General features: G+C 38.5%; 1 protein-coding gene across 2 annotated transcripts in view; it reads right to left on the minus strand.

Moving 5' to 3' along the window:
- LOC594909 (CDC42 small effector 2) overlaps positions 1-25,128 on the minus strand; it is a 60,638-nt gene that overhangs the window by 13,073 nt on the left and 22,437 nt on the right. For both annotated transcript variants that reach the window (XM_031900776.1, NM_001030323.2), the window contains 1 exon segment: positions 5,986-6,256. In XM_031900776.1, coding sequence (XP_031756636.1) covers positions 5,986-6,039 — 54 coding nt within the window. In that variant the 5' untranslated portion in view covers positions 6,040-6,256.

A 25,128-nucleotide genomic window follows, 5' to 3' on the forward strand; every position in this document is an offset into this window, starting at 1 on the left:
ACCAGGTCTGGTGGTTCTTGGGTTCTTGTCGTTTCTTTGACTCTAAAAACTTACAGAAGTAGGGATGCACCGAATCCACTTTTTTGGATTCAGCCAAACCCCCAGAACCCTTGGTAAAGGATTCCACCGAATACTGAACCGAATCCGAACCCTAATTAGAATATGCTAATTAGGTTTTGGAAGGGTTAAACCTGGGAAAAATTATCAACTTCCGTGTTCACAAGACAAAAAGTCACATGATTTTAAGGGAATACTGGATTTGAATTTGGTATCTCTATACAGAAGCATTTAGCATTTATTGGTATAAACATTTGTTAGTTTGCATAGAATCTACACTCATGAATAGTGCAGACTAGTAAAATTGATAGCACCTTAATTCTATACTTGTCCCCACCAACTTAGTTCTTAGGTTATGCAATTACTGTTCTCCAGTTAATCCTTTGTATAATGAACCCTTCTTTACCTGTAAGCTTAAGACAAGGGCAGCAGCTGGGTAAAGGGAGGGGCTTATTAAAGCAGAATGTGTTCCACATATCAGGTGGGGGGGGGTTATGTTACAGCTAAAACCAAAACAAAATGTTCAAATAGAACTTTATAATGAAGAAAGTAATTACTTTTTAATCAGAGGGATAGGAAATGCAAGTTACTGTCTAGAATGCTTGGGACCTAGTGTTTCCAGGTAAGGGGTTTTCTGTAATTTGGATCTCCATAACTTAAAGGAGAAGGGAAAGCTAACTCACTTGGGGGTGCCAAAATAGGCACCCCCAAGTGACTTTAATCGCTTACCTTCTACCCCGGGCTGGTGCCCCTGTATGGAGAGAACAGCACCAGCCCTGGGTAGCAGCGATCGCTTCCGCCTTCCTTCTTCGCTGCGCGTACATGCGCAGTAAAGTGAAAAGCCAAACTTTAACAGAGAAGTCGGCTTTTTCACTCTACTGCGCATGCGCCAGACTCGGAGTCGCAGCGAAACGAAGGCGGAAGGAGGAAGCGCATCGCCCCAGGTGCCCCGGGCGTGTGCATTTTTCTCCTAACAGGGGCACCAGCCCGGGGTACGAGATAAGCGATTAAAGTCACTTTGGGGTGCTTAACATTTTAGCACCCCCAAGTGACTTAGCCTTTCCTTCCCCTTTAAGTGCACTAAAAATCATTTCAACATAATAAAACCCCAATAGGATTGTTTGTTTGCCAGCAATATGGATTCATGCAGCATAGTTACAATCAAGTACTCTTTTGTTACTACAAAGAAAAGGGAAACTTTTTTAAAAATTAGAATTATTTGGTTAAAATAAACTGTATGGGGGATGGTCTGTAATTGAAGCTTTCTAGAAACTGGCTTTGCAAATAAAGTACCTGTATACATACACTGTGACCTCAATTTTACATCCCCTGATTTTACATTTGACAGTTTTTGTGTTTCCCAACAATCTATAAAGTATAATACATTTACATTTTCTCAGATTTTAAAACATTTTTCGGTCCTCTGAAAAATGTAAAATGGGAGTTCTACTTGACATAATACAGCATGTTTGTAACAAAATGACAAGAGCATCTCAACAACACCGATGACATGTTTCCACTTTATATACTTTATATGTGCAAATTTATAGCTTCTCCTAACAGATTCCTGTACTGGTAGATTCCTTTAGTAAACATTAGTACAAAAGAGTCAGCTGAAATGGGAAAAAAACATTAGGGATCACTTTACTATAGGCTCCAGTGTAGCTTGTGCCAAATGCATTGTCATAAGAGTTGGGGATTTACTACTTAGTTGCCCAACATGAAATTACATGTCCAGATCAACCAATCCAAATGCTTAACAAATTAAGGCAGGAGGTAATTTTACTAAAGGAGAACAAAACCTAGTCAAAATTAGCACTGCCCTTTTCCTGAAAAGCCAGATTATTTATTTTGTTTACCAGACATTCTCTTAACTGAAATAAGAAAATTAAATGTTTCTGGAGATTTTATTGTTTAACAAAAAACAAAACAGATAGCTGCACTAGTTTTATAGCTGCAATGTTGTAATTATCTGTATTAATTACTTTTTTTTTTTTTTTTACAGTATATTGTGCATTGGTCCCTAAACTCAGTAACTGACTGCAGCACAGAACCAGTGCAGGGAATCAGCAGAAAATAAGATGGGGAGCTACCAAGGACATCTTTGGAGGCACAGATCTTCCCTGCGAAAGGGCTGTGGTTGCCTTGGGCTGGTACAGAAGACCAAAACATAATGTGCAATATTTCTAGCCTATTTCTTTAGTTTAGCTTTAGTTCTTCTTAAAAGGAAAACTATACCCCCAGAATGAATACTTAACCAACATATTACTAGTTTATATTATATTAAGTGATCTATTAAAGAATCTCGCCAAACTGGAATACTTATATCAGTAAATATTGCCCTTTTACATCTTTTACCTTAATCCACTATTTAGTGATGGGCTCTGTGCTGCCTTAGAGATCACATGACCAGAAATAATGCAGCTCTAACAGGAAGAAGTGTGGAAGCAAAAGGCAAAACTCTGTCCATTCATTGGCTGATGTGGCCTAGCATGTGTGCCTTGGTTTGTTTGTGTGCACTGTGAATCCTATGATGGTGGCCCTTAATTCTTAAAATGGCAATTTTCTATTTTGGATTACCCAATAGCACATAATACTAAAAAAGTATATTTTTATGAAAATGGTTTATTTACATGAATCCGGGTTGTATATTTTTATAGAGACCTACATTGTTTGGGGGTATAGTTTTCCTTTAAAGCATAGTTCTAATGAGAAGCATTATGTTAGCTGCCAAATCTGTGAACAAAATAATGCCAAAAATGATCAATAACAGTAAAAAAGGTGACCAACTACCCTAATTACACATTTATTGTAAGTAAAACATAACAAATGCACCTGCCATAATAAATTAATATGGCGCCAGGGAGAGCTTAGGATTGGAATGAACTTATGCCATACATACCATCTCTGATTTCACCATGTGAAAAACAATTTTGAATTAAGATAATCAGATTTTCATAAACAATGTAATATAAATACAAGAAATTGGAACATTTACATTATCTATAAATGGTGCATTGTTTATGGTATGCAGGGGTTTGAAGAAGGCACACAGTAACACAGAGTTCTCTATTTATAGTCAACAGGCGTTATGGCATGGCAAGCAGCCATATACATAGGTAAATATGGTGAAATTAGAAGTAATTACTGAACTATGACATGGAAAGAAGTATTAAAACATGCTGAAACTGTACCGTAACTGTTTGAATTCAGCCATAACAAGCACAGAAAATTTTTACATACTTGTAAAGGTGCACTTTTATTCCATAAAGCCACAGATTTTGGCATGCTCCCTGAAAGCTGGCTACTGCTCATGGAATTCTGACACTTAAAGGAAGCCTACTGAAAGATCTCTGTTGTGTTAGATTTTTTTTTTTTCATTTCTGTAAATATTAATTTATTCATTTATTAGCTAACGCCTAAGCCTGACATCATTTTTTATTTGTATTCCCTAAATAGCCTCAACACAAAGCAAGCTAACATGACATTAACAGATGTAGTTAACAGCAAAGCCCTGATTAGCAGAGGAGCTTTAAATGAAAGAACCAGTTTTTACATTTAGGCCCCCATTTAAAGCAAAGGCAATGCTATTAAATTACGTTTTATATAATTTAACCAAGGTGTGACAACGGTGTGCTTTCTTGTGGCTTGATCTGTGGGTTGCTATATCAGTAATAAGCTGGCCATACACAGAACAATCTGCTCCATTGTTCAGGTTTCCAAGTAAGTATATATGCCTGTTTCAGCCACCCAAGTGGTAGTCTCATCTAAGCCGACATTCTGTCCCAGGCCAATGATCAGACATGGGGGCCTAAGCAGATTGCTTGACAACTATGGACTGAATCCCACTTATGTTGTCTTTGTCCAACACAAGTTTCCAGTCTGCCTGATTGACATGAATTGAATGACCATTTTTGTGCTAATAGGCTGCCAAACAATAAACCATATTTAATAAAGGCATTAATTTTGCTCAGTGGCAGTAACCCATAGCAACCAATAAGGTGTTTGCTTTAAAACAGGTGACCAGTAAACTCTACCTGCTGACTGGTTGCTATTGGTTACTGCCCTTTTTAACCTTTTTCCAGTCAGGTAGTTAGCCTCTACACCCGAAATTGGTACTGAAAATGCATTTCATTGTATGTATTATGTTTTACTGGTGAACAACTAAGTAAGCTTTATCAGAAAGGTCTATGTAAATACAGCCATAAGCACTCACAGAAATGCTGCACTGACTTATCTGAAAAAAGATTAGTTGTGTCTGTAATTCCTGTGCCACAGACACACAGCTTTCTGTTCAATAGGTGCAGCAGTCCCCAATTCATAACAGGAGGCAAAAAGAACTGGGTGCCAAGAGCATGGAAAGTGCAAACAGCACATTTTGACACAGGTACCTTTAAAGAAAATGTTTTTATGCGCACCTCATGTAGGGGAAAAGTGCAAGTTATTTAATCTTCCCCTTGTGACCAATATTTTAGCTTACATGTAAAACAAAGTGGCAGAAATACACTTTAGAAATGTTTTATCTACAAGACAAGGACTAATATTAGCAATTATTACAATGCATAAAGGCACTAGAACTATCAAAGTACAAATGTGATGAGTAACATTCCTGCAGCTGTTAGAAATCAGGTCAGCGTGTGGCCCCTGTATTGTGTCCTGGAGATATGGCACAAAATGCATGTAGAGGATGTTATTCTGCTTTTTGTAAAATATTGGCCAAGTTTCTCTAAAAGCTGAAACGTGAGAAAATGTTGGGTGTCACCGACCTTTCACCGAGTCTCTTCCTCATCAAGGTTTTTTTTCGTAAGAGTACACACTTGTTACCACAGGTGCCAGAGTTAAGAGGATACACTATAGCATAACAGTTTCTAGTCCTAAATGACAGGCTTTTTCCACAGTTCTTAGAAAAATATAACTTTGTGACAAACACTCCAGGGGCATGTTCATCTAAATATTTCTTATATTGTTTCATTCCTTATATAGATTAGTGGCATTTTATTACCAAATGTGTAGTGACTTAAGGGTAGAACGAACCATAACAATTAGAGAATGTTTACAAATTAAAGGAGAAGGAAAGTCTCAATCACTAGAAATGGCAAATGTGAGGCACCACCCAGTGATTGTAATCACTTACCTGGTACCCTGAGCTGGTGCTCCTATTAGCAGAAAACTGCACCGGCCTGGAGTACCTGATAGTGAGCTATCCTCTTCCTTTTGTCTTCCTTGTTCACAGTACAGTGAGTGATAAAGCCAGCTTTTTTGTTAAAGTCCAGCTTTTCACTCTACTGCGCATGCGCAAGTGGCGCTAAGAAAAAAGAACAGGATCGCTCACTCATAGGTAACCCTGGCAAGTGCAGATTTCTGCTAAAAGGAAAAGTAAATAGGTGCTGTTTAAAAGAAATTTTAAAAGAAAAGGTTATTTTTTTCCAAAATTTTGCATGGATTGTGGGTTTTTTGTTTTTTTTTTTTGTTTTATTGGTCTGCATTGGGCAAACAAATTGACAAAACATGTACATAGATCCCTACAGGGTCTACTCCCTCATTTTTCTAAATAACAAATCCTAGACTGAAATGTTAAACAACCGTACACTTTGGGTCCAACATTTTTAGAAATGACAGTTGCCAAGAAGATTTTTAATAATACAATGCCTTTCATATGAATTCCATATGACTGTACTTAAAAACTTAGTATAATGCTGTTTATTGTGTTTCTTTGTCAACAGACTGCTTAAAGCAAAACTAAAGCACCCTGCATATTGAGAGAGGATATAAGAGTACAGACACAGTTTGTAATTGCGCTCTTTTAACCCATACTGCAGACTGTAAAATTAGACACAGTTCCCTTATTAAGCAGCAATGACATAATATCAATATTAATCTAAAAAGGTTACATAGGGTTTACAGCATAAAGGAAATAAAATTACTTACAGGCTGCGGTTGCTCTGCGATGCAGCAGTTGAAACACAACCAGAATTCACTCATTTTTGTTAGTCCTAAAGCCACAGAGAGGTGGGGATAATAAAGCCACCCAGACCTCCAAAATGTTCAGTTCTTCCAAACAGAGCCCTTAATCCAAAAGATGTGCAGGTTTTACATGTAAGTGCCTTCTGGTGGGTATGAAGTGTCTCAGCAACAGTTCAGCCTGCGATACCAAACATTGAGGAAAATGCAATAGAGGTCTTCCCAAGCTGATAAAAACCTGCAAAGATACATGAAGTTGATTAGGCATTACTCCAGTTTACATAAACATAATTAGCAATTTACAAATCATTTGTAAACTGTTGCAATATCCAACAAAACATTAAAAAAAAGTATAGAAAGGTTTGTGCCATTTCCTTTGCGGAAAAGAGTAAGAGGATTCTAAAAAAGTAACCCACACCATTTTTTTTTGTATACAAAAGCTATGAGTCTCTATAAGTAACAGCCTGAGGATGGACAGTAACAACAACCTTAAAAGGAACAATATGGAATTTACCACAACTGACTGGGCCCTAAGAAGGACCTAAAACTTATCATTTTATGAACAGGACCCACATTAGAGTTAAAGGAACAGTAACACAAAAAATATAATGTACTGCTGCCCTGCATTGGTACAACTGCTGTGTTTGCCTCAAAAACACTACTATAGTTTATATAAAGAATGCAGCTCTGTAGCCATGGGGGCAGCCATTCAAAGGAGAAAAGGCACAGGCACTTAGCAGATAACAGATAAAACACTATTGTATTCTACAGAGCTTATCCATTATCTGCTACACAACCTGAGCCTTTTCTCCTTTTTTCCAAACTGAATGGCTGCCCCCGGGGCTACACAGCAGCTTATTATATATAAACTATAGTAGAGTTACTGTAGCAAACACACAACTTTTACCAGTGCAGGGCAACAGTACATTATATTTCATTTACTTTAAAACTCTTTAATTTTTTGGTGTTACTGTTCCTTTAAGGGGGCCACACACCTGGCGATTTGCACAAAAGATCGTTCCCACCCTCCACAGATGTTCAGGGCTGAATCGTCAGATATTGAGGTAGAAACAATAGGATTTCTACCTCCTTCTGCCAATCAAGCCCTGAAGGTAGATTTTCGCTCAGACGCCTTCAATAGCGCCCGATCAAAATCTTTTAACCCGCCCAATTGGCGAGTCTTCTGCGATATCAGTCACCCCGCCGACTTGCCATACAAATGAGGTTTCCGATGATATCATTGGTGCGTGTATGGCCAGCTTAAGGAGATATCATGACCTGAGCTTCCTTTCATTATCGACCTGTTTCATGCTGAATTATTACTAGAAGCTAAAGGGAGATAGATGCATAGATCTACTCACAGAAAAATAGTAATGCACGCAGAGGGGCAGTACAAAAAGACGCTAAAAAACTACCCAGCAGGAGCCTAATTTTGTATCTTTGGCTCTTCTGTTCCTGTCTGTGAAATATGATGGCACCTGAACTGTCTCAGCTATTTCTGCTGACAGCTGTAGTTTACCAACAATTAGAAGGTGGCAAGCGGAATGCTTAGTCAGTCACAGTAATAATATCACTAAAAGTAACAGACAGACATTTGTGCATGTCGTCCTCTCACTTCCTATTCTCACTCAGCACTCACTGTTCTGTAAGAAAAGACACTGGCAAGGTATTTATTTTCCCCATTGTCACTTAAGCTTGTCCATGTGGTTTTCCAAGCCTCATAAAACGAATATACAAGTAAACCGAAACTGATCCTTTTGTTAAAAAAAAAAGTGTAAACAGCTGAGCCGGACTTACTACGAAAGCATAATGAAACAATTGTATGACCAATGGTCATGGCCTGTTTGAACAACACAGAAAATGATAGATTTGAATACAGGAGAAGTACTTATAGTTGGAAAAACTTACTGCATGCTTTCTGTGAGGCAGGTAGCAGGGAAGATGCAATGCAGTACTTGTCCCAACACATACAGAACAAACACAAAAGCACAAGGAAGCTGAAGTTGTACCTTGTTTCCTTGTTAATGGGGTGGTTCACTTTTAAGTTTTAGTATATTATAGAATGGCCAGTACTAAGGGACTTTATACTTGGTCTTCATTATTTATTTTATATAGTTGATTTTATTATTTGCCCTCTTCTTTGGACTCTTCAGCTTTTCAAATGGGGGTCTCTGACACTGGTAGCCAAAAACTATTGCTCTGTGAGGCTACAATTTTATTGTTACTTTTTATTACTTCCCTTTCTATTCAGACCCTGTCCTATTCATATTCCAATCTCTGATTGCAACTCTACCTTGCAACTCCCTAGTTGATTAGGTCATTTGGACCTTAGCAACCATATAACTGCTGAAATTTCAACCATGAAAATGTGGCCATACACGATAATATCCACTTGTCTGGCGACATCTTCTCCCGATATGCCCACCTTTGGTCGATACCGGGCTAGGGCCAAATTATTATTACATGGGCAGATAAGCTGCCAAATCATTCTAAAGGACCCTGTGTGGCCACCTTAAAGGAAGGGTGCAATACATTTTCAGACTTATCTATATATAATTTCCAGTTTTCACCTTCACGGTTTTTAGGAGAAGTGGAAGGGCCCAGAAGCATGCTGGAATAAAGTGAAAGTGCTGAGAATGTGTCAGGGAGACAAGCACATCATCCGATACACTGCTAAAATGGGCAAAGCCTCAACAAATACTGCACACAGCTTTGAACCATAAGTATTATTTTTTAGCAGTGTAATGGTAATAAGACATTAATAGTAAAAATGATATTACACCATGCAGTAGCTAAACAGATTAAAACCAGAGTGCAAAAGGATGTTGTGGCTGAATAGTTTAGCACAAAACATAAATCTCCTCTGCACACAGCAACTCGCCTGTATCATATTTCTTTGGCATAGAGACACTGCACCCAGCCATTAGTGCTGAACCCATGCCCAGTTCAGCTATGCTCACTCTGCACAATGTGGTGTCTATTATTATTCAAAAAGTAAAAACGGATTTCTCATTTTTTTTTCCTGATCTCTTGTCATGGAAAAAATGTATTTAGGCCTCAGCTAGAGGGCCATAATGAGTAGAAATATAGGGGTAGTTGCTGGTCATGGAAAATAAAGTTGCAGTAAAAGCAGATTTAAATGATTTTTAAAAAAAAAAAAACAAAACATTCCTCAGTAGAACATAAGAGTAATCCTCTAATCCAGGGGTGGGCAAACTTTTTGGCCCAGGGGCCAAATTGACTTTTAAAGGCGGGCTGGGCCATCGCTACGCCGTCTCCACTCATCCATCCCTTGTGATGAGACTTGCAGAGTCGGCGGGCTGGATAAAAAAAAGACCAACGGGCCGTAGTTTGCCCACCCTTGCTCTAATTATTGGATTGCCTGGAAACAAGAAAGTCGTCCTGCGCCTCTGATAACTGCACTGGTAGCAATCCTTGTTTAGGATACCCATTGCTGCCATGTTGGTTGGTGGATGCACTCAGGATTTAAATTCAGAAGCCGGTGTACACCGTGCCAATAAGCAGCCAGGCAGAGGAATAAGGACTAACAGTGTAATACAGGGTTGAACTAAAAGACATGCATAATCCTCTTGTGTCATATGATAATTACTTTCTAGACCCTTTAGCATAAAATAAGGATATGCCCTAGACACACAGAAGACTGTGGTTTCTTCTAAGTAGTTTCACATCATACTGACAATATCATGTGCTTTTTTTTTTGTGAGTGTGCGAATTTTCTTGGTACATTAAAGTTTACTACAAATAAGATATAAATAGTGATATCCTGACACTACTAGCTGCTTTTTGGTTTCTCAATTATTTAATCTGCAATATATTAAAAGATAAAGTAGATGTCCTTTAAGTAAAGTATAATAGACATATTCTAAGCAACTTTTCAACTGGTTTTCACTTTTTACATTACATACATACAGATTTTATTAGCCTTCCTATTCTGCTTCTTTCAACCCAACAATCTTAAAGGAGACATATGGCATAATTTAAACCAGCAGTGTAACTTGACATGCCAGGCCCCCTTAAAAGAATTAGGGACTAGTCCCTCCTCCCCCCCTCCTGGCCCACTTTAAATGTAGGAGAAGGACCAGGGAGGGGGTGGACTATGGTCTGCTGTATACATAGTTATGCCACGGTTTTAAACCCCCCAATCTTGCAGGCAAACATGAATCATATTGCCATGATGCAGTTTTCATGAAAAATTAAAATTTTCTTTAAAAATGCCCTCTTTCTTTGTGCTACCTATAAAACGGGTGGGTGTGTCCTAATGGTTCCTGGCAGAAGCACAGTAGGAGGGGGGCAACATCACTGTCCTGCAGTGACGCAAGCAAAGACAGGCTTCAGTTCCCTATTAGGTTCACCTAGCAGCTAAGCAGAATCCTTCTCTATTTAGAGGAGTATAATGCACTGGCACATTCTTTTTTATTTGTTTGTTTGTTTGTTTGTTTTTTGTACACAATGTGTCTCAGTTTAAGATCCTCTGGTTGTCAGCAACTGAAAGCAGGTTTGTTTTTGTTTTTTTTACTGAAAATTTTGTTTATTTTTCCTTTACATGTGATACACAGCAAAAACATTGGGGATAAAGATTTAAGAGAGATAGTGAAGGTAAAGCTGGCCATACACGTGGCGATCTCACGATGTTTCGTACGACCGTCGGTCGCACGAAACATCGTCAGATCCGCCACACACCATTCAGGGCTGAATCGGCAGGTAAGGAGGTAGAAACAATAGGATTTCTACCTCCTTCTGCCGATTCAGCTCTGAAGGGAGAATTTTGGTCAGGCGCCTTCTATGGCGCCCGATCAAAATTTTCTAACCTGGCCGATCGGCGAGTCAACCGATATCAGCAGCTTCCTGCGATATCGGTCGGCTCGCTGACATGCCATACACGCACCGATTATCGTACGAAACGAGGTTTCGTACGATAATATCGGTGCGTGTATGGCCACCTTAAGTAGGAGAAGGAGAGAAGGGGAGGGGGGGATCCATGCGTAGTGGTGTTGCCTCTTGGTTGCGGAGATTGTTCTTACTTTCTCCGTTATTTTTCTCTTTGGTTGATAGGAGAGTGGCAGGGGTTTGTTTGTTGTATGTGATTTCTTGCCTCTTGTAAGCAGGTTTTTAATACTTAGTTTTCTATTCTGGCCCTCTATTATTCACAGGTCCTTCTGCTGCCTGGTCATTATTATATATATATATATATATATAGGCAAATTTTTAAATAAGTTTCCAGAAAACTGTCAAAGATCTTTATAAAGCAATTTGTGGATCTCTAAAATACTGAAGTGACATATATCATGCTGTACATTTTGAAATAAATAAGTTATTTAATATTTGGTAGATTAAAGAAAACAAAATGTGCTGGTAAAATGATGCACATCTCTGCCACCTTATAGTCATCCATTGCAAATCAGCATTTCTATTTAATGCAACAATTGATTCCAAGAAAACTGATATACTTAGCTCATGCTGTGCTGTAACATTATCCTCTTAAAATTGATATTGATTTTATACCATCTTAAGCTAAGTTTCATAAACAGCTTAGCCTATGTCATACACTAGCCAGGCCCCACTCGAACGCTAGCCCTGAATATTAATGACATTTCATTGTTATAAAAAGCTTCTAATTATATTGGAGCCCTATTTATGGTTTTACTGCATAAGAATAATGCAAGTGAAAGTGCTTATCCGATTAGCTGGCACACTGCATGTAATAGGTCACAAAGATAATTATAAGCTTTCTGTAACAAAAGCAATTACCGGTATATTTCTGTCATTAAAATAGACATATGCAATTACCTAGTTTGATAGGGTTCAATAATAAAAATGGAAAGGGGGAAAATGAATTGCATGTTTATAAAGACTGATAAATGCCCCTAAGTAAATTTTCCATATAAAAGCTCTTGTGCAACTAATTAAAAGTGTGTACTTTAAAATTACACCAAATTTATACAATATCGCCAAATGCAGAGGAGGTAGGTTTGCGTGGATCCATGACTAAAATACTCAATGAAAGTGAGATGCAACTGACAGCATATCTAGATAATATAATATAGTCAAAATAGTTCATCAGGTTGGGTAAAATGTGTTACAAATATGTAAAATACAAATACTGACTGTATGGACAAAGTTTGGCCATAATACTTGAATATTAAATGAACAAACAAGGTAATCTGAACTAGGGTTGTATAGAATCCTGGATTCGGCTAGGCCTGGACTGGGATTCAAAATAGGCCCTGGCATTTCAAGTACACAGAGGCCCAAACAGCCCCCCAGCAGCCAACTAAATAGTTAGCTTCTATGGGATCTTACAGCAGCCCCTCTGACGTTTAAAAAATTCACAGATTGCCAATCCGGGCCTGCATTTTCAGCAAGTTTCAGGTGAATCCAAGTGCCTGGCCTTACCAAATCCAACACCATTAAAATCACCTAACTTTTGCCTGCCATGCCATTGCTTTGCCCCCATTCCACCCCGCTCCCCCTGCCATGTTCCCTAAATAAAAAACAATGCTCTATACTGTATTTTCAGCCTACAGTACAAAGTTTTGTTTCTCACGGAAACAAATTCTACATTACAGATGTAGAGGGTCAGACTTTGTATTAGCAGCCAACTTCTTATGTCGTAGCATGGCAAGATTTCACAGGACAGATAAGTCTATTATGTAGTTCAGCCCTTCGAGTTTACTAATGCTTATATGCCTACAAAGGTGCCACAAAACAACAGTGCAGCTGCCAGAAAAAATGCTGTCCCAAGAGAGCCAAAACTCTAAGCATAAAACTTTGTGATAAAATGTAGAATGAATTAAACATACAGGCTTTTAATAAATACAGGGCATGACCTGCATGTTTGTGTCATATTCAGTGGCACAGGCTGTGATCCATTTTAACATTAGGAAAGCTCCATTACTTTCCATAGAGTACTCTGAAAGTAAACAGAACAACATTTTCCATGTAAATAAAAGTGTCAGTATAAGAGACTCATACACACAGATATTCCATGTGGTAAGTAGCTGGCTCATATCAATATAATTAGGGACAGACTGGCAAGCCAAACAGAGTGCATATGTTTAAAAAGCCATAATAAGTTGGACTTAATTTGATAGAATGGATGCAAATGATGCTTCAGAAACAACCCCAAAATCTTTTCCTGACATTTGCACAATTGCTTAGTTCCTAAGCTACATTTATAAAATGATTCATTATTTGGCTAGAACCGTGAATGGAAATGGCATGCATCAGCAATTCAGCTGGAGGAAGGTCTTGCATTTGTGCTAGTAACATAAGGGAACTCGGGGGCATGTTTAGAAAGAGATGACAGAGAGCTTGCCAATAGTTTTTGGCCAACAACTCCAGTTTTTGAGCAGGATGCCCCTGCTCCTTACATCAGGCTACAGTGTAGTAAGTAGATAAGAACAAAGTAAACCTTTTAATGATATCTAATCAAAGACTGGCAGTAGTAAAGCTGGCCATAGACGTGCCGATAAAATTATACGAAACCTAGTTTTGTATGATTTTCAGACTGTGTGTGGGCTCCGATTTTTTGGCTCAATAATTTTCGTACCATGGCAATTGGCCAGGGTACGAAAAAATCTGCGCATGTATTGTGTATTGGGACCTACAACTGAAGTCACTTTCGAATGATTGGTGTCTGAATGTTAGTTTCAGATCACTGCATTTAAACGTACAACCGATATCCGATAGAAGACTAAAATCTGAACGCGTATGGCCACCTTTACACATCCCCAGAAGGGGTCAGCACTCAGTGTACTAAACTGTGCCTAAATTAGGTCTTCAGTAATTTGCCTATAAACATCATACACTGAAGGCTGCTTTGCAATGAGCCCCAAGAAGGAAATTGCAGACAGGGTGCTTTCAGCTTTGACATTTCCCCAGCAGAAATAACCTGGAGGAGGAGAAAACTCTTAGGGGCTATTTATTACACTGTGTAAAACAAAAATCACAGAAAAAAAACAGTATAAAAAGCTGTGTAAAATAAATGCCGAATTCATGGAGGTACTGTTTTGTTTTTTACACTGTCCAAACGCCAAATTTGACCCATTACTTTACACTTATGTGTAAGTTCTGGCAGTAGTCGCTCTCAGAAAAAGGCGTAAAAAATTGGCAAATTTTTATGCCATTTTTGACACCCCATAATGAATCTGCCCCTTAGTGTGACATAGCCCTTAGGAATATATGTCTGAAAAATATCTGCTTGTATTCAAAAACATACCTACATTTATTAATCTTTCTAAAATGATATGCTTTTGTTTTCAGACCCTTTGTATAGGGTAAACTGATCCATGGGATTTTAATAGTACTGATCCAGTCCAATAAAAAGCAATTTTTATGGTGAAAGAGGTATACCACACACATGCCTAGGGAGGGGAGAGGGAGTTCTTAGCATTCTTATGGGAGGGGGAAGCGGGAGAGGGGAGAGAACTGAGCAGACTCTGGCCCCAGGAATGGAGGTTATTTCTGAGAAAGGAAGTCAGATACCTGAAGGCCATGTTTTCATAGAGGACTCTTTATACAGTGCAGCTTCACTGTGAGTACTTATGGATGTATTTACATAGACCTTTCCTTCTCCTTTAACTCTGCAGGCATTAAATAGATGAGCACCTTGAAAGATTTCATATGGTCTTAAATTGCTGACAGATACCTTGTATGTCTAAATTAAGGTATCTTTTATACTTTTCAGAGAATTAGTGTGGGTGTGTCTTATTTACTTAGTACCTAATGCTGGAAAGGCTTTTGCCCAAAATTCACTTTTTTCCTATTTAGATGTACTAACCAACCAATTGGTATTTAATGCGAGCAGCGGGCAAACAAATATTTCCTTCTCAATACCAAATAACCTCAACCATTATTATATTGTTGTGTAAGAATTGTACCGTTCTACCTGTTGCATCAGAAATCCATTTATAAAGAAGCATCCACACTATGGGGCCCATTCATTAAAGCACACATTTTCGCTACTTAAAAGCACGATTGGAAAAAATTCAGAGTAACCATGACAATTTCTGATGTGCGAAAATTGTATGAAAATTATTTTCTTGGTTGTACGAAAATATTGTGGTTGCAATACGAAAGTCACAAAATTTTCGTATCTGAACAATTGTAAACGGCGCAAAAACCTTTCTGGCTTTCAAACAAAATGTATGATGTTGGAAGCCTTCCATAGGACTCAATGGGCCTGATTCACTAAAGTCCGAAATAAGGAGTGCTATTTATAGCATGCGTTAAAAATCTTATCACTTCTTATTTTTCGTTCGATTCACTAAAAGGACACTTGTCATAATTAAGAAGCGATGTTCTTGGCGTTATTTATCTTGCGACGACATATTTTCAAGCAATATATTACGCAGTGCACAACATATTACGCAGCACGTTGCTTGAAAATATGTTGTCGCAAGTTAAATAACGCCAAGAACATCGCTTCTTAATTATGACAAGTGTCCTTTTAGTGAATCGAGCGAAAAATAAGAAGTGATAAGATTTTTAACGCATGCTATGAATAGCACTCCTTATTTCGGACTTTAGTGAATCGGGCCCAATGGCACTATACAGAGTGCGAAAAGATAGTCACGATACCAAAGCTTGAATGAATAACAAAATTTTTGCAGTCGTTGCGAAAAGTCCGACTTTTTAGTGGCATAACGAATGCACCGCGAAAAAGCCGTGAAATTTTAATGAAATTATTGTGGATATTACAAAATGTTCTATAAGTTAGAAAAAATACACATTTTTTCAATTGTGCTTAAATAAATGGGTCCCTATATTAGTCGCCCGCGCCACGTATTACATTCTCGCCGTTGGGATGTCATATCGGGGAGATTAGTGTGCCACAGCCCTTACATTTTAAGTACATTAACAGCCCTCATCAAATGCATCACAAAACATACATATCAGGGAAATGGCCTTTAATCTTCTGCCTCTCTGACTTTTTGTAAACACAGGTTGCTGACACATTTATTCAATGCAGGACATTTACACACCCTATTTGTTTGCAAATGACAAATATATTTCAATGTACATACATTTATCACTGTTTGACCGTAAAAAGGTGCTTATGTGTTAGGTTTGTAAATTTGATAGGGAGATAAACAAACACCTATGTGGCATCTGATCACCAGCAAATTTCATAGAGTTGCCATTTCATTTGATGGAATGGTAACTGTATAGACTTCTTTAGGAAAGTTCTGTTGCTGAAACTTAAAATGGCTTCTTCTACAGGAAACTCAAACCACCTCAGCTGTATTAGCACACAGCAGGAAGTAGAGGTTGGCTTCTGAGTCATGGTTGGTCCACAACTCTATATGCTTTTCTTGGTAGAGAACACTCAGTGTGCTGAGTAATAAATCAAACAATGAAAAGTATGAAGTGATTTCATTTGCTACCTACAACTCTCAGCAATCCCTGCCATCTCTTATTGCTAGGTATCTGTTTACTAAGGGTGAAGACACAGTGAGCTACTAGTAGCAGCTACTTAACTCCAGAAAATAACTTTCCATATACAACACTGAGAATTGCCTCTACTAAAACACACGTAGAGACAGTTATCAGTAAATGATCAACACTGTCTATTTTAGTAGCCATGACAAGTAGCTGCTACTAGTAGCTCTGTGTGTCATCACCCTAAAGCCCTCTAGATGTCGTTAAACAGCAATTTGCCCACAATGTACAGTGTTTGTATTATCAGCCAATACACCATTCTTATTTGTAGAGCTGTAAAATAAATGACATATAGGTACAGAGACATGTAAATGGTGAAGGGCAGTTGCTAATGAAAGCTTCTTTGAATCGTGCTGGTTCTCACATATTCTCACAGACCGCCCATGCCACTGATCTTGATGAAAGGAATACACTCCTAATGACAATAGCTACCTAACAGCAGGACCTGGGAGAGAAGAGTAGTTTACCAATGGTCTCCATGGTAACTACAAAGAATGTCACCATTTATTTGCAAAATCTGGAAACAAACAATAGATTTCTAGAAGCTAAAGGATTATTGTCTTTTACGGAGATGAGTAGCAGCATTTTATATCTATGTATAAGGCTTGAAAAGGCAGACACATGCATGGTTTAAGCACCTTTCTAAGCTTAGGTTAAGCAGTCAGTTAAATAACTGGAATAGCATAGTTATGTATTATTAAAAAGTGCGTGAATAACCCTGCCATTCTTAGCATTAAGATTTAGGCTTCCATTTTACATGGCAAACGTTAATTCAGTTTTATTATCTGGACTAGGTCAATACCGATATATATCACATCAACAAGAATAATAAAATGCCAAAGACAGATTCTAAATAAAAAGAAAATCATCCTAGCATTACGGTAAAGCAAGGCTGTTCAGGCAAACAGTATTCCCATACAGAGGGATACATTTCTAATATTTGAGGTCACATCATACTAAAACAATGCAATAATTCGAAGACACTGCACTGAAGGAGCAATTACCTACACCAATAAATCTTATGATGCAAAAGGCACCATTTTGTGGTCATATCTAAGAGCTTCAAGATGACTGGTTGAGATCTATGCAGCAAGCAATGTGAGTTTGAGCAACCATAATATATAAAAGTACCAGAAAATGTTACGCAGATTTTACTTTATACACAACACACCCCTACAAATGAGTAAGTGTATGGTTCCTGGTTATACATTCTATTGTTAAAAACATTAAATTACTAAAGAAATTTATATCTATTTGAAATAACAAAACAATGCTACATTGTCTAGCAGTACATAAAAACACCATCGCTTCACACAAGGAAAAAAATGTGAAAAAAATGTTAAAAAAAAACAAATTATTTTTACCCATCCATAAAACCATGTGCTTATGCAGGTGAGTTGTTGAGAACTGAAAGTAAACCTTGTTCTCATATTCCCACATTGTACACAGCCGCCAGACTACTCATAGCCCATTTCAATCACTGACCACAAAAGCTGCTGCTGCATTACTGTACTATATTTTAACAGATATGGCACAATCTAAAAGAACAGCAAGCAAGACACTATTCTCTGATGTTTCGCACAGGAGCACCACTTTCAAGTTTAGAGAAATCCAACACTGACAAGACATTTTTATTTGATGAAGATTAATCACAGCTCCCATATCTGTATTTTGTGATGTGTTATTACTCACAAACTACTTTTAGGCCTTCAGTCCTGGGTAAGACAGAAATGAAAAATTTAAGCAACAGAAACCAGATAAATCACCTCAGCCACTAGCAGAGATCTAAAAATAAATACAGTGACAGCAATTCATTTCCTATACTAAATCTAATGAATATAAATCCCATTACTTTGTTTCTTGCCCTACAGAATGTATTATGTTACAGATATTTCAACCTAGAACTATTGTTAAGAAAAAAATGAGGCAGGGGATATGAAACTTGGCCCTGACTTGATTCTAGTCTTGGATTCAGCTTCTAATGGCCTTGACTGGGCCATTTTAGTCTGGCTTGAGCAGTCTGCCTTGAGCAGCCCCCGATCCGACTAGATTTTCGAACCTGCCCGATCGAGATCTGGCCAGATACCGGTCGGGCAGGCCCGTCGGTAGTGCCCGTACACGTGCCGATTAGCTGCCGAATCGGTCTAAGGGACCGATATCGGCAGCTAGAATCGGCCCGTGTATGGGGACCATAAGGCTCCATTGAAGTATCATGGGGGTGATTTGCAAACTAAAGTGGCAATGTAATAAATGTATAAAGTGGAATTTCATCTTTTGCGAAGTCCTACCACTTCATTAAAGAATTACTTTTGCAAATACTTTCATTAAACAGTAATCTGTTGTTCTAATAATAAACAAAGGCAGCACTAAACCTCATTCTCTAGCAGAAGGGGATTGCCAACTCCCACCTCCACCATAAATGCTCTCTAGCTCTCTAACCATCTTCTGTGCATGCACACTGCCAGGCAGCCAATAAGATCAACGCTCTCAAGTAAGGAAATGTACTTTAAATTTGCTACTTGTATAGTAACCAATAAACATTTACTGGCCAGCTGTTTCAAAACAAACATCTGACGGGTTGCTGTGGGTTACTAGATGTGGGCAAACCTAATAATTTTTATTACATTAGGTGGACAGGTGCTAAATGGTACAATTGCAGTCACCAACTCAATTACTTTTCAACTCAGCAATTACTTTTGGACAGTCTACTACCAATTGGAAAATTAAATAATAACCCAGAATGAGTTGCTTCTGGCAAGTACACTTGCGCAATTAAGCACATATCTTCGTAAATAAAATGGAAAATTGTCTGTGTAATAGAAGAATAAACAGGCACTACCACTGTATTTTGCTCATATATTTTAGTTGGTATGTTTTTCCAATGCAAATCCAACTGAGGATCCTCAGTGTGGAAAAATGAGCAGACCAGTCATTTTTTTCCTTGAGGCTATGTTAGTGCTAAGTTATTAATTAATTTACACTTGTATATGAAAAACAGCATTTTTGTTATTGCTCCTTTAGTAAAAGGAAGTGCTGGCATTCAAAAAGTGTTTAGTTGTTAGTTAAAGGGTTGTTCACCTTTAAATTAACTGTAATGTAGACTTTGATATTCTGAGACAATTTGCAGTTGGTTTAAATTTTTTATTATTTATGGTTTTTTAGTTATTTAGCAGCTCTCCAGTTTGGAATTTCAGCATCTGGTTGCTAGGGTCTTGCATAACTTAGCAACCAGGCTGCAGTTTGAATGACAGACAGAAATATGAATAGATGAGGGACTGAATAGAAAGGTAAGTAATTCAAAGTTACAATAACATTACCTTTATAGCCTCACAAAACAATAGTCTTATAGTTGTTGGGGTCAGTGACCCCCTATGGAAAGAGGAAAACAAAGAACTCAAAAACTATAAATAATGAAGAACAATAAAGTTGCTAGGAATATGACATTCTATGACATATTAAAAGTTAAATGAAAGGTAAACCACCCCTTTAATAGTAGAATGAGATTAGATGCTTAATGGTTAAAGTTGTCATGCATGTTCTAGAAGTTAGCTTATAAAGAACTGCATATTACAAGAGAAACTAGTCTCCACCAAAGGAATTCTATCAAGGTCTGCTCCGTTGGAAATAGGCTTAGTGATTTATCAAAGCTGCACAGTGTACCCCCTGGGTGTTAAAGAACAGAAAGCAATCTCTGCTGCTGTCAGCGTACACATAAAATATCAAGTGAGCTAATAGGGCATGATGCTATACTACTGTCCACAATGTGCTGCTTCTTTTTCTTTTTAATGTACTGGTGCTTTTTTTCTACCCAACGTTTTAGAGGTTGCAGTTTTCCATACATGGCAATTACCCGCTTAGTTTGGATGCTTTTGCTATATTTCCAGCAAGACTGTTACGAGAACTCTAGGACCATACCAGAAAACAACCCCCTTATGAGCAGCAGTTAAATTCTAACTCAGAAAGCAACTTCGACAGAGCATCCAAGACAAAGCAAAATTAGCTTTATACAATTCATCTCTCATCAAGGAAGCACATAACCTTAATGTATAAATAGTTAGTGGATATATATAGATGCATGCACTCTGACATGACTTATTTTGGGCTTGACTTATACCGATAATGTCCAACCAATTGCTTGTCCAGTCCTTATCAGCACAGTACACATTCCAAGTGGCACTTTGCACATGTATCTATTGTAGCAAAAATTCCACCTAAGAGCTTTACCACTAAAGAGCAATAAATCTAAGAAATTTGAATTAACTTGAATAGAATTAATTTCACATATTGGTATTTTAACTAATTCCATAACTTACTAAAAATGAAACTACTATTGCAATGAACTAAACTAAAAACATTTGGTAAAATGCTGACTGGTAGAGAAATAGAAGGGGAGGGAGGCATATGAGCACTATTTACTGGCATGAGGAATAAAACAGGAGCTCAGTTCACGGAAGAGAGAGAGGACACAGCAAAGAAAGACTGTTTGATAGGTTATCCACTAGGTAACCAGGTGTAACTAGAAGGTAGTTTTTTTAAAATAGAAATGGTATCTTCCAGGCACAGGTAAAGATATATATTGTGTCCAGAGATGGACACATACCCTTACATGGGGCATTGAAGAATCAGCTCAGATACTGTAAGAAGCACTGGAATTATTTACAGTTATTGAGAGCTGGGTAAATAATGGAGGGCGGGGGGGGGGGGGACGACGACAACACAAGAGCATAGCTTTCAACAGTAATATGTCAGTATCACTTTAATATGACTACCGATGTACTGTAGAAAACTACAGATCAAACCTTAAAAAAAACCTTGTTTATCCTGCCCAAACTATGGATTTGACTTGCTACAAATAAAGGAACTAAACATGAGACCTTCATGTGACCGGGACAATGTTCCTATCCTAATAAGGGAAAGGCTATTAAGGTGGCCACACGTGGCAATTTCCGATCTTTCGTGCCAAAGATCGTACAATCGGCCACTAAAAGTTCAGGGCTGAAACGGCAGATAAGGAGGTAGAAACAATAGGATTTCTACCTCCTTCTGCCGATTCAGCCCTGACGGCAGATTTTGATCAGGCGCCTTCTATGGCGCCCGATCAAAATCTTTTAACCTGGCCGATCGGCCATATACTCTAAACAAAAAGTCAGCTGACATCACATTACAGATGTAGGTAACACTAAAGCTGGCCATACACGCACTGATAATATCGTACGAAACCCCGTTTCGTACGATATTCGGTGCGTGTATGGCAAGTCGACCGATATCAGCAGCCTCCTGGAAAATAATGCAAGGCTAAGGCTAATAAATGAATATTTACAGAAATGAAAAAATTTCCTTTAAGGGTCAGAATTCCACGAGCAACAGGCCAGCAAAAATCATTATAGAATAATAGGTGCACCTTCACAGGTATGTAGACATTGCAGTGCTGGTAAACCCTTAATGCCTCATTATGGCTGAGCTCAAAACATTCATGGCACTGTTTCAGCATGTTTTAATACAGGAGTTCTTAACCTATGTTTTTGAGATCACTTTAAATTATGTGAAAGTTCTACTCATAACAAAAAACATTAAAATGAGGGGCATAATTAGTTTCCAATCCACCAGCACAAAAATATGTATTTCCTTGGGGCTGACAGTGCTACCTGCTGTGTCTCCATTAAGTACTGCAGCTAGAATGCCAGCAAAATTAAAAGTATGCCCCTGCACCAGCGATATGCCACCATTAACCATCAGACTCCAAATTCTAATGCAGGCCAAAATGCCCACGTGTCTAACCCATAAGAGCAGTCATCCCCAATCAGTGGCTCGTGAGCAACATGTTGGTCACCACCCCCTTGGATATTGCTCTCAGTGCCCCCAAACCAGGTAGTTATTTTTGAATTCCTGACTTGGTGGCAAGTTTGGTTGAATAAATACAAGATTTACTACCAAATAAAGCCTCTTGTAAGCTGATAGTGTGCATAGAGGCTACCTAATAGCCAATCTTAGCCCTTATTTGGCACCTCCATAAACTTTTATGGTGCTTGTGTTGCTCTCCAAGTATTTTTACATTTGAATGAGGCTCACGGGTCAAAAAGGTTGGGTATTCCTGCATAAGAGAAATTCACCCAAAATGAGCAGGCAGATTTCCACTGCCCTGTAAGTCTGGTTTTATTATAGTTTTAGATTTTAGTTTGCACTGTGTGTTAAATTAATTGTATTGCATAAGCAAGCTTTAAGCCGGCCATACATGCACCGATAATATCATACAAAACCTTGTTTCGTACGATATTCGGTGCATGTATGGCGGCTCGACAAGGCGACCGATATCACAAAAGGCTGCGGATATCAGCCAGGTTAAAAGATTTTGATCGGGCGCCATTAAAGGTGCCTGAGCAAAATCTACATTCAGGGCTGAATTGGCAGAAGGAGGTAGAATTTCTATTGTTTCTACCTCCATATCTGACGATTCAGCTCTGAACATCAGTGGAGGGTGGGAACGATCTTTCGTGCGACCAATGGTTGCACTAAATATCAAAATTGCTACGTGTATGGCCACCTGCACCAGCCTACAGAATATGAATGCAACAAGCAAGTGGCAGAATATATGAGTGCAACTTACCCCAGCATTTGTGTGGCCATTCCCTTGACAACAGTGTCAGGAACCATTTGCATGCAATGCAGATAGAGCAACTTGGTAGCCCTGTGGGTGCATTATACAAAGTATGACCTGAAATTACTTGCTCAATGTATACAAGAGTATACAGAAACAAGAAACCTTTGCACATAAGATTAATCTGATTACCATTTTCTTCTTAGCCCTGCGCCTAGTGATCATAACTGATCACTATATAAGCAGCTGCATGGTTATTTTTATCTTTGTGATGTACTGGTACATATAACAGACACAATGCAACATTAAAAGCTGGACAATGGATGTGATTTTGCTACTGAGAACCATAAATTATGACATCTGAATACCAAAGAATTCCAAGTCACATTGAAGAGCACACACAACTGCACATGCTTTCAGTCATTGTCCACAATTGTGTTAGAGACGATGGCATCTTGCATCTGCAATTATACTGCAACATGATCGGACTGGGGTGTGCGGTGACCTCCGGAGCTGCAACCCCAGGAGCCCCCCCGACCGCCTCAATCCTCCCACCCTAGCGCATAGCTCATACTTACTAAGTGCAATAGGGTGAGGGCGGTCAGCGGGGGGAGCACTGATGCTTCCCAGCAAGGATTGGAGCTGGGTTGGTGGGGTTCACTAGAGTCAGGGCCCACTGGGTTTCTTCCCGGGGTCCTGCCAGCCCAGTCCGACCCTGCATTGGAATTATGGGAAAAGATGCTCTGTGGGTAAAAAAACATGGCAACTAGCATTTGTAATTGGACTGTAAACACTGCAGTTGCTAGACCTACAAAGTATCTGGGTTATTTGCTTTGCAATAATGACTCCAGATTGCAAATTGATATTTGTTTGCTACCAGAGAGATTGTGCATATTTTCATGTAAGAACATGATATGCAGTTACATGCAGAACACTGTAATGTATTATACAGCACCAATCATATCCCTTAATGCTGTACAAAAATAAAGGAAGTATGTAATTCCATACTATCTTCCACTAAGGAACAGCTCCAAATAAACAAGAGTTAATGTACTGACCTATAAAAGCAAGGATAGAAAAGCAGCCACCCCACTTTTCATTGCTCTTCAGAGCACCACATTCCTGTCATTGTCACACATTTTGTGCACTGCATTAATAGAGCATATTGGCTTCCCTGGTTAGAAGCACAGCCTTTCATTGTCTTTGGAAAGCTGCCCCAGATCTGTTCTCCCAAAGCCTTGTTGCCAGGGTTGCAGCTGCACAGTCAGTGTCTGCTAGAATGCATGTTGTGAGAGGGGTTACAAAGACACCCATTATGTGAGCGCATGCACTGAGCACACTATGGCATTCCCCCCAGCTTCATTCTGCGCAACACTCCTACCCAACCTAGGCAAAAATAAATAAAATAAAAATTCAAAAACTCCTGCTTTAAATCTATTATACACACATAAAGGCAGGTATGCATGAATGGAGACAAGGTATTAAAAGACTTGTCCTCTTACCCAATGCTCTCTATTTATCTTTCCTTTATTTCTTGTATGACAGATGTACATACCATGGTTCAATGGTTTTACTGTACAACAGATGTATTAAGTTAAATTTTACTACTGTTCTCAATTGACAACCTATTGCTTTGCACTGCTTACAAATGAATTAACAGGAAAAAAAAAAAAAAATTGTAAACATGTTTATTCCATCCATTCAGGTGTACATAACGTATGTATGTATTTATTAAGCACTACTTGTGTTCTCAGCCTGCATTTTTACAATAAGATAATAGTACAAGAAAGGTAGAATAAACACTGCAATGAACAATATACAATGAAAAAGATTAAGTGCCACGTGTTGTGACATTAGCTTTCCTGCTCCACAGAGCTTACAATCTAATTGTGTGTGTAATTTACCATCACAATTAAGAGTTGCTACATATCTCAGTTATGGGCGAAATAAGCTTAGGCCTTATCTCAAATGAAACATAGCTCTTACACAAGTTTCCACTTCTGAGCCACACTGTTCATAAATATAAATTAACATTTTTTTAGTGATCAGGACTG

Source organism: Xenopus tropicalis, chromosome 1 (genome assembly GCF_000004195.4).
Source record: "Xenopus tropicalis strain Nigerian chromosome 1, UCB_Xtro_10.0, whole genome shotgun sequence".
NCBI lineage: Eukaryota > Metazoa > Chordata > Amphibia > Anura > Pipidae > Xenopus > Xenopus tropicalis.